Below are 11,168 nucleotides of genomic sequence, written 5' to 3' on the forward strand. Positions count from 1 at the left end.
CATTTGAAGACAAATGGAGACCCCAAGATTTATGACTAGCCAAGTCGAAAAGATTTGCAGGCAATTGGACATCTGAGATTGTTCATATCATATGAGCTTTGCCTACCGGGAAAACCCACTGGAATTGTAATGGGGATGACCGAGATTTTGCGTTGGCTCTTAGTTCAACTGTGAAATTTTATCAAGACAGGGGTTGAATTTTCCTTAGGCAATCTGATTTCAGACCATATGATGAAAAAAGTGACTTCATTTAAGAGAATATTTGGTTTGCCCCTGCTTCAGATCAGAAATGTAAAATTCTTCTTTATAATCGGCAAGATTTTACACAAAAAGGCCCTGTTTAAATTTAGACAGTCCCTGTCTAAATTCAAGATCACAATCCCTGTCTAAATTCAAATGTGTCTTTTTTTTCCTAACATTTTTTAGAGCAACTTCACAGCATTTCGCCTAAAATATGATTTACCAGTGAGAAACATTGGAATGGATATTGTACAGCTAATATTTCTTCTCCTTAACGCTTTTATTATCATCTCTACTTTAGTAGCCTAATTTCAACGAATTAAGTCTCTTGTCTCATGTTCATTTTATTTTGTACTCTATTTTGTAGAATAGATAGCAAAGTACTTTGTACAAGTTCAGTCACTATAAATCGTTCATTCATACCAGTCGGAATTTACATAGCAACATCATGTTTTCCCCTTTTTTTTACTTCACATAAAGATAAGGATCGATGCACTAGTGGTTAAATCTTTTTTAACTGGTAGAAAAAAAATTAATTAAATTAAATTTAAATTAAAGGGAAATTAAAAATAGAAAGGCCAATCAAATTACATGAGAAACAACCAAACAATTCGATTCAAAATTCTGTTTATTGCAGCATCGTCAAAATAAAGTGGCCAAACAAAGGTGCCACCACCATTCTGTTTATGGCGTTAGTAGTTATTAATTCCCATAGGCACCTTTGGGTGTCTTTTTCCTCTTTAATTTTCCCTAATCTTCCGAAAATGAACAAGCTTACAATTTATGATAATCTCCATATGTAGCATGATATCTTGGCATTCCTCTTACCCTTGTTCCTGGGGCTGCAATTACCATGTCACCCCTGTATCTACATAATTTGGCCTTTTCGACCGATCTAAATTTATAGATACCTTACAATTTCGATCCGACGCTCTTTGGGATAGGAGACAGAGCCTTTAGTCCTGGCATACAATTACCATGGTACCCCTGTACCCCGATAACTTCGATCTTTGGATCGACTTAAATTTACATGGTTACCTTAGAATTTAAATTCGGAGGCACCTTATGGCGCTCTGTGCTTTCAAGGGGTAGCAAGTTCACTAATGATAGGTCTCAGCCCTTAAAAAGATAACGAGACTTTTAATTTGCAACCCAATACATTGTTCCCTGAGATTTCCCGGTTTTCGTCAGCATTTCAATGCTGACGCAAAAGAAAAAAAAACATGAGAGACAAAGGTCAATCTATCCTGAAAAATAAATGTAAGATTGATTATGATGAATGCTGACTAAAAGAAAGTAGGCTTTCATATTAATTCACACTGGCATTTATATCCTATTTTACAACGCCCATTGAATAATGTGAAACTTTTGCATCAGAAGGCTCTCAGCTTAAACTTGCAACAAAACTGTTATATTATTGGTTATTTTATTCTTTGTTTACTTTTTGGAGCAAGCCAACCCACATATAACCTCTTCCTTCTCCGAAATTCATCTACACGTGCTGTCTACAGAATTGATAGACGCACTTCAGAGATATATCATACCCACGAGTATCCTACCTTTTTTAAACCGTTTTTTATTTTATAAGCTGCCTATGTTAATGGACCGCCTGTCCTTTATAATTTTTTTTAGTAAATTAAAAACCAAGGGCGAATTTCCTTGGTGAGTTGAGGCAGTTCATATTCAAGGGATATCAATAAATTAGGAAAAATCGCCGAAAAATGATTTTTGCTAAATAAGGTCATTTTCATGACTAAGTAATTGTTTTACATTTTTCAGCTAATGGATAATATACGCCCAGGATAAGTAATTCCTACTTATTGTTCACTTTTTCGTAATTAAATTAAAGTCCCCATTGAGAAACTACATTGAAATGTATACTGTTTACCAAACAAAGGTTAAAAAAAAAAAATTCATAGGGAGATTCCCTTGGTGACTTGAGATAGAGAGCATTCACGAGATGTGAACAAATTCACAAAAAATCGCCTGAAAATCGCCTAAAAAATCATACATTACCTATGCAAAATCGCTTCTTCATACGCTTTTTTGACAGCTTTTCTATCAGCAGGCTTTTTAGAGTCAACGAGCTTGCTCTTGTCATTATTAGGGTCGATACCCAAAAGCTCCAGCTTGGATCGAGGCAACCATTGCCTAAAAAATAACCAATTTATAATTTAAATAATATTATTTATTTCTACTTGCAAGTCCTACTCTATATTGTTACAGATGTGTACACTATAATTTAACAGCCAAAACTAGCGATTTTTGTTATTTTGGAATACAAATGTAAAGTTAAAAATTCAACATATCCAATTAATCTATCTCCAACATCTTCAATTAATTTATTTGCTCATAAAATAAGAGAACTTTCATGAAAGCACAACTTCGATTCGGTACAAGGAACAAACAACCTTAGTAAAAAAGAACTTTTGAATATTTACGAACAGGAATAAACCTTAAATTTCTTGTCCATGTAAAATGGTGTAGCAATTCACTACGCTTAATGTAATTAGCGTCATCACTTCTAGGGTTTTTTTGAAAGGCGATAAAACTGTACTGATTTCCCCTTCCAAAGAAGTACTTACACAGATTGAGTAGTGAACCTTCGTTAGGTTCACTTTTAGTGCTTTATCCAGCATGCTTTGAGCCAGATCAATCTCCAAAAAGTCATTCTCTTCTACTACTTTCTCCAGATGTTATCCTGCTTCTTTCAGAAGAGTATCGCCGATTTCTTTCTTCTGTTTAGCCATCTCTTTTTTTCGTAAAATGTCTAACTCCAGCTCTACTATTTTCTGATTCCTCTGGATCTGGTCCTGGACTGTCAATTCAGCATCTTCTCTTCTCAGGATCAAGCTTTTCTTTTTCCAATTCATCCTGTTGTCGTCCAATAAAGTAAACATCACAGCTAATTCTAGCTGATCTGGCAAACACAACAGCTTCTTTGTGATCGGCACAAGCTAGGGTTTGTTTTCATAGTTGCGCAGAGTATCAGCAACAAAAGCTTTAGCGTTTAAGGTCCACTCCTCTGTACGGGCTTGTATGCTAGTCATCAACTGAGCCAAACAAAAAAATCCTCGTTCCACGTCTGCGCTTCCACGGCAGAGCGAAAGAGCTGCTCTAACAACTTGACCCAAGGCCTGATATTTCACATCACCACCTGGTGTATTGAGTTCTAGGATCTTTCGTCAATATCCATCAATTCCTCTACTGTTCGTGGGTGGTGACACAGGGTCCGACTGTAATAATAACCCTTTTTCCTGGACTTTCTCTATATTCGTCTTACTCATCTCATCGGCTGGGATTGTGGCTTGGGAAAGCTGAGGCGGTTAAGACTTCAGAAAAACCCATTGTTCACAGGGCATTTTGCCACCGAATACTGTAAAGCAGCTTTAACGTGCTTCCAAACTCTTCCAAACTCCTAGGAAACTAAGTTTTACATCTTTCTGAGTCACTTTCGAAGAAGCAAAAGCTGCCGGAATCCAATCATTACAAAAAGGTTGCTCTGGATATAAATATAAAGGTTTCTTCCACACCACTGTCAACGCTTTCAAACCCCACGGCAAGGTGATAGTTCACACAATCGGCAAGCACAATCTGTTCGAGAAGAACTGTGCAGAAGCGACGCAGCTCAAAATTCAGCACATGAATCAGTGGATCTTGTCGTTGAAACAATCCAGTGAATACAATGAAGGTATTAACATAACTCACAACATACTCGTTTTCAGCTTTCATTTTTGGCTTTCTTAGCCAACTGACAATTATCAGGTACTTCGAATTTGAAATAAAGTGCTTTGAGCTCTTTCTTTGGCACAAATTCTAGAAAACATTCAATCAGAGTAGGTCATTGCTCGGTCAAGCGGCCTGCAGCTTCTCCTATGGTAAGCCACATATTGGGGGCATGCTTTACGAGCTTATATAACTAGAGCCTTAACTTTTAGCCGACACTGGCTAAAATCGTCACAACGAGCAGAACATCCATTGAAGAAACGGTAAAAAATTATCATATCAGAGCATTCCTCCCCAAGTTCCTGTAGTCCTTTTTGGAACGCATGCGCATGCGCATATGCAGTGCATGGATGTTGCAGGTACCGATATTTTAGGCCTTTTGAATAACGCTTTTTCTTTTCCAAGTCAACAATTGACCAAACATTCTTATTGACAACTGGACCATTGCTCGCAAGCATCAATAGTCTCTCAAGTAGAAGTCCTTCGTCTTCTATACACTGGAGAGGCTTCCTGCTCAGATCCTCTCTAGCAGCATGTCCAAGATAATATGTTCTAAGATGCAGAGTAACAACTAGTTTTTACTAGTTAGTACTAGTTTTGACAGTGTATTTCAATATTTGAATGAATATTTTGACCCTATGTCCAAGAGCCGTCCCCAAAAAAACATAAATATATAAAAGAAAACCATCGAAAACTAAAATAGAATTCCCTATTGTTCTTCATCTTGTTGGTGTTTGTGATGGAAAGGTAGTATGGTCTTCGTCACTATTTATAACTAGTTTTTTGCTGCTTCGACCAGTGCCGGACCCTTCTTTTGAGCTCTTTCATCCCAGCATTGCTTGTGGTCCCATCACATTCCTGTACAAAGTTAGACATCTGGATGTCTTCAACCAAAATTTCCCTAAAATAAGGATGAAGTGCCTCTGTAACAGCGTGCTTATATATTACACATTATACGTATTTGTATATGTAACTTACACAACCCAGAGCCGGTTTTAGGGGTGAGGGAGAGGGGGCACTTGCCCCGGACGTGGAAATTTTAGGGGTACAAAATCTTGAATGAAATTCGTTTTTATTAAAATAAAGTATAGGGCACAGTTGCCGGTGAGTGTAAGAAAATTTAATCCAAAATTTTTATTTTCCCATATTATATTTGTATGGTACTGCAGTGAGCTGTTAGCAGTAGTAGTAGTAGAAGCACTATCGGTTCTCATAATTCGCCCATTCATACTATACTTACTACTAGTGCTTTCACAGAAAAAAAACGTTAAGGGGCGTTCGATTTGACTAGACAAATTAATATTTCCTAGCAACAACAGAAACCAAATTACATAAATAAATTAAAATTTAGAAAATGAACAGGGGGAGACGTACAACAAAACGAAACTATGTTGAGGCAGTCCCTTATTTACAGAGTTAATGACCTTGACTCTTACTGACCTTGAAGTAGTCATTTCTACACTGGGTTATTATTGTTTTTTTTTTGTAGCTCTTTCCATTATTTATTTCATTTTTTTCAATTTTGATATCTTAGCTCATGCTAGCTAAAAGCTGTTGCACCAACTGTTAAAGCTATTTTCAAAACTATATTGGTATATTTGATAAACTAAACTGAATATGCTTTATTTTGATCATGGCATCTTTTTTCTAGTTTTTTTTTCATTGGGAATTCATAAAGATAAGGTCAAAAAGTAGTCGCTTGTCACACAAATTAGGTTAACATGCCCTTTTTTCTTCCTTTTTTTACTTCGTCTAAGATAGGTTTTCACTGTTTTTTTAAATCAGGTTAAGTAAAAAAAATCTGAGCACAGAAAAAAAAAGGTTAATAAAATGAAATTACTCAAATTAGGAACAGGACAATTAGTTGAGTTCAGCATTTACGTTTATTTTGATCGTTCCAAAAAAGAAGTTGCCACCGTTCATTCTGTTGATGGCCACCAGAGTGTGGCCACCGTTCATTCTGTTGATGGTGCTAGAGGTTATTAAGTCCTAAATGGAGAAAGAACACAATGATTCTTTCCGAAGCTCTATATTTTCAGGTCTGAAAAATTATAAATAAAAACAAAAGGTTTTTGTTTTCAACCAAGAAACAGTGTGTGAAGTTCAACTACAGGAAATAAGGAACACACTTCAATAAATTTCTTTGTTGTTAGTGAAGTTTGCATTTTCTTCTTATTATCTATTATTACTAGCAAAACAACCAACTTTACAAATTAAAAAAAAAAAGAACACTAAGGCCAACAAATACTCTGTAGCCGAAAACACCTGCTTTTTGTCACCATTCTCTGTGGCCAACAACTTGTTCATTTCCCCCCACCCAAATAACAGCTATCCTACCTTCAACCCCTTCCAAATATGCCCTCATTTCGAAAGCGGGTTTTTGTTGCTCCCTCTGCTAGCTTCACTCGCTACGATCCAATACTTGGTTTCTAAGCTTCGGTCTTTGGTCTTCACAAGTATTGGATCTTTGCCCTCTTAAAAATGTCTCATCCACAAGCGGTTTTTTTTTCTCCCTCTGGTTGTTTTACTTGCTACAGTCCAATGCTAGGTTTTTGAGTAATAGACTAGTCACACCTTAGCCAAGATGACAGCTAAATCATCCTATAATATCCATATCAAATAGAGGGGCAACAAGGGGAGGGGGCAACTACCTCATAGACTTTAAAAACACCTTGTTTTGGAATTTTCAGGGGGAAAATAAGAAAACAAAACAAAATTGTCTCTCCCCCTCCCAAATTTAAACAAATTTTCTTTCCGGTGTCTTTACTTAAATAAAACGAAGGATTAAAAAAACGATTAAATAAACTTAACCTCGTATTAAATAAAACGAAGGAATTACCCCCTCCCCCCCAAAAAAAACCTATATTTGCGTCGATCGCCACTCCTGATTTAATATTAGGAGTTTTATGCTTCTTTCAAATTATTCTCTGCCAATTTATTAAGACTTGATGTCAATAAATATACATATATGAGTAGGCTTGACTGTGTCTTCTTAAAGATACATATTGAACACAATATTTTACTTACCAGGTTCGTTTGGAGTCAAAAAACAAAACTAAAAACTTGGGTTCAGTGAGTTTAGAAGCCAAATCCAAGATTTCTTGCGGAGGAACAGGAATAGGAACACCATTGTGATAGTACCCAGTTCGAGGCATCTTCGGATTTATTATCTAAAAGAATAATATAATAAAAATTACATATCTAGTTTTTTCCTACTCTTTTTTTGATCTTAATAATTATTTGCAAAAACGTTTTATTTTTCTTATTTTGTGTTTCATTTGACCTTTTGCTATACGTGGTTTTACATTTGGTCTTAGAGTATTTATCTGATGGGCCCATCTCGATCCAACTAGAAGTTTAAAAAGCTAAAAATATTTTTGTCGAATTCACTGGAAAAGTGGACAACATTTTAAAAAGTTAAATTGAAGCCGAAAAAGTTATATTCACGTAGGATCGCTTTTATTATTGTCATTTGGCATACCTTTCAGAATGGAAAAAATAAATATGTCGTTAATTGTTTCTTTTTGAATATCTAACAATTATTTTTTTTTTAAGAATATCAAATTGAATGAATCGGCTTGCTCAAAACTTTTAACTTCAATTTCTGCTCATAGTTTTATTTGCAATTGTTTATGTACAAGTTGTTGAAATCAGAATAGTTTCTTTTTTTGCTTTTTTTTTCTTATTTTGGAAAGTTTAGAAAGTATTAAATTCAGGTTTGCTAAGTTCAATTTCTTAGTATCAGCGTGGATCTGTCAGTATTCATTTGCATTTTAGTGCTATATTAAATATAGTCTATTTGCGATTTATCTTTCCTTTATATATCGAATGTTCACATTTGATTCCGATTGCTCAGCATTGCTGTAGATCTGTGAATCCAAAAGCGGGTTGCAGGCCCCACCGGTGAGGCATGGCAATATTTTGGTGGGTCATGGGCAGAACGTTTACCCTTCAGCTAACTATACTTCAGTCTTAACTTTGGATGCAAAACACTTTTCATGCAAATGACCTCACAATCATCTGTATTTGAAGAGCTAAAAAGATACATGATATTATTGCAATTACTCATACATCGTATAAAATTAGTTTTATTCAGACAATATTTTTTATTGACATAAAATATGCAAGGAGGATGAATCGTAAAAAGATACCAAGTTAATAGCATTTTAAGCTTCTTTGGGTGAATAGAATTTAACTGTAAAATTACAAAATTTAAATATCACGAGGGAGGGGCATCAGGATTTTATAATTGTCGGGGGGGGGGGGTCCAAAGTTGGGAACCACTGGTGTAGGTTATTTAGTTGTTGTTATTTTTTTTTGTATAATGCATATTATCAATGTGATTTATTTTGTCTTAATGATCTCTGATTTTGATGTCTTTACGATCTCTTATTGTGTATTTTTTGAAATGAATTGCCGTTCTGAATTTTCCTTGACATGCCCAAGATTCAGCCATACCCCTTTTGAGAGGGCGTGACTAAAAACCACCCTCTGATCACATGGATCAACCTATTTTATTTTGATACATTTCCGCTAAACTAAACTGAACTATTCAAACTGTACTTATTTGGGTATCAAAGAATACTATAGTCATTAATTTTTTTTTCAGGGTTTTTGCTTGAACTTCTAAAGTAGATATGATAAATTTATTGACAAATTATGATAATATACTAAAATAAAATAAAATCGTCCAACGATTAGGATACATCCCGAAGGGCTAGGCATAAACTCTTGAATGAACTTAAAAAATAAATAGAACAAAAATGAAAAAAAAAAAAAAAAATATTGTAGAGCTTATGAAACGTTCTAAAAAATAAGTTTTAACTCAACAACTCACCTTCTAACTATATTAGTATATAATACCATGGTTACCCTCTATAGTAAGCACAGACCAACTAAAAAGGCTCTAACAAAATTATGATACATGTCTCTCAGGATCAGAACCTGAAGTGTCTCTACTATATCTTCTCCAATCGACACTGAAACACAGTCTAAGTCACAAAGGTCTAATATAATCGAAGAGAAATACAACTTAAAATCAAAATGTGAAGCAGCTTCATTATATTCCCTCTGTCAGACAATACCTCCGGCCACAATACCCTCCAAACTAAGCTCAGACTTAATCAAGAAGCACTAATGGGATTGAAGATGCAGATCCTTCAGTATCGGAGCCTGAAATAACTTCACTATATTGTCTACAATCAGCGATATCCCTTAACCATAATATCCTTTATACTGAGCCTGGACTCAGCCATAAGGGTCTAATAAAATCAAAGACGAAGAATACTTCACATGAGAATGTGAAGTAGTTCCACTAAAGTTCCTCTTTCAGACAACACTTCCAACCATAATATCCTCCAAACTAAACTCAGAATCAATCAAGAAGCACTAATGGGATTAAAGATGCAGATACTTCAGTATCAGCACCTGAAGTAACTTCACTATATAGTCTACAATCGACGATACTACTTAACTATACTACCCTTTATACTGAGCCCAGACTAAGTCAGATGAGTCTAATATAATCAAAGATGAAGAGTACTTCACATCAGACTGTGAAGTAGTTTTACTATACAGCTTCTTTCAGATAGTACCTCCAATCATAATGTTCTCTAACTTAGCCAAGACTCAATCAAGAAGCATTAATGCGATTGAAGATCTTTCACTATCTTTCACTATCAGAATCTTAAGTAACTTCACTATACCGTTTAAAATCCACGATATCCCCTTGCCATACTACCCTTTATAATGAGCCCAGACTAAGCCATAAGGGTCTAATACAATCAAAGATGAAGATTATTTCACACTGGAATGTGCAGTAGTTTCACAAGATATCCTCTTTCAGACAGTACACCCAACCCCAACGCCCTCCAGACTTAGCTCAGGCTCAATCAAGATATATTAAAGGAATTGAAGATACAGATCCCTCTACATCAGAATCTAAAGAATTTTTGCTATACTTCCACTGTCTGACAATGTCTGAGATACACACTATATACCATCGATGAATCCTATAAAAATGCTATTAACTTTTAAAAATAATTAATTAACAAGAAAATGGCGCAAGATACAAGTTTAACTCACCAATGCAGGATACCATGGATAACCTCTACACTTAGCCCAGACTAAGTCTAGAGGCTCTAAAGGAATTAAGGATGCAGATCTTTCAATATCAGAATCTGAAGTATCTTCACTGTCAGACTCGCTGTCTGTATCTTCGGAGCTTTCGCTACCCGACTCACTTTCTGAAGAGCTTGTTCTATATATTTTAAAACTTTCCCTCTCCTTAGCTAGGCTGTCCAGTTCACCATCTCCACGGAGACGATCAGGGTCGAACAAAGAGCGGGAAGTATCGTCACTATCTGAATCTGATGCAGATTTGACTTTGGATGGAGTTTCAACTTTCTTTTTCAATTGAGGCTTCTGAGATGAAGCAGTTTTTCTGAAGTCAGGTTTCTGAGAAAAAAGAATGCTGATATCAAATTCACTGGAACATAATCACTACCAAAAATTTAAGATTTAAAATGTAAAGATAGCAAAAACTTAACTCAGAATTGTATAGTTCACAGCATACGGAAAATACTTGGATAATTAACGTTGTGTATAGAATGTTAGCAATTTTAATGATATTATTAACATTTCAAAGATATGAACAGCAATCAATACAATGTATTTAATTCTAAACTCGATTTCAAACATGAGCAGATATTTTCTATTGTTAACTTGAAACATACAGGACCACACTGCGGTGTGGAGGAGGGTTTCAAGAACACATCAAAAACTTGTATATATTGATTTTTGTTACGGCAAAATTTCGTGGGTGAAATCCCATAACCCCCTCCCCTTGGATAGGGCCTTGCCAATAATACTAAAAGAAGGAGATCACAAGCCTTCGTTGAGCATATACGGGTCAGTATAACATCTTATTGTAGACTTCATAATTCAAGGTCTACTGTAGGATTTATCATTAAAATGTTCTGACAGCATAAGGGCCCCTGCTAACCCTTACGTTTGGTCTGATTTTAACCCTCTGGTGGCGTCTTCAAGAGCATGAAATACAGCTCCAAATCGTGGTACAGGTTATCATTCTTTTGCCACCTTCAAATGTCTAGTGGTTGATTTTTTAAAGGGACATGAAATACAGCTCCAAGTCGTGGTAATGGTTGTCGTTTTTTTGCCACCTTCAAACGTCTAGTGGTTGA

General features: G+C 35.5%; 1 protein-coding gene across 2 annotated transcripts in view; it reads right to left on the reverse strand.

Annotated features, from left to right (window-relative positions):
• Positions 1 to 2,256: 2,256 nt before the first annotated feature.
• The window catches only part of LOC136037838 (bromodomain-containing protein 1-like), a gene marked incomplete at its 3' end in the record, with an annotated part of 88,423 nt that continues 79,511 nt past the window's right edge, over positions 2,257 to 11,168 (reverse strand). For both annotated transcript variants that reach the window (XM_065720683.1, XM_065720682.1), the window contains 3 exon segments: positions 2,257 to 2,391; positions 6,994 to 7,136; positions 10,051 to 10,422. In XM_065720683.1, coding sequence (XP_065576755.1) covers positions 2,257 to 2,391; positions 6,994 to 7,136; positions 10,051 to 10,422 — 650 coding nt within the window.

Source organism: Artemia franciscana, chromosome 17, assembly GCF_032884065.1.
Source record: "Artemia franciscana chromosome 17, ASM3288406v1, whole genome shotgun sequence".
Lineage (NCBI taxonomy): Eukaryota > Metazoa > Arthropoda > Branchiopoda > Anostraca > Artemiidae > Artemia > Artemia franciscana.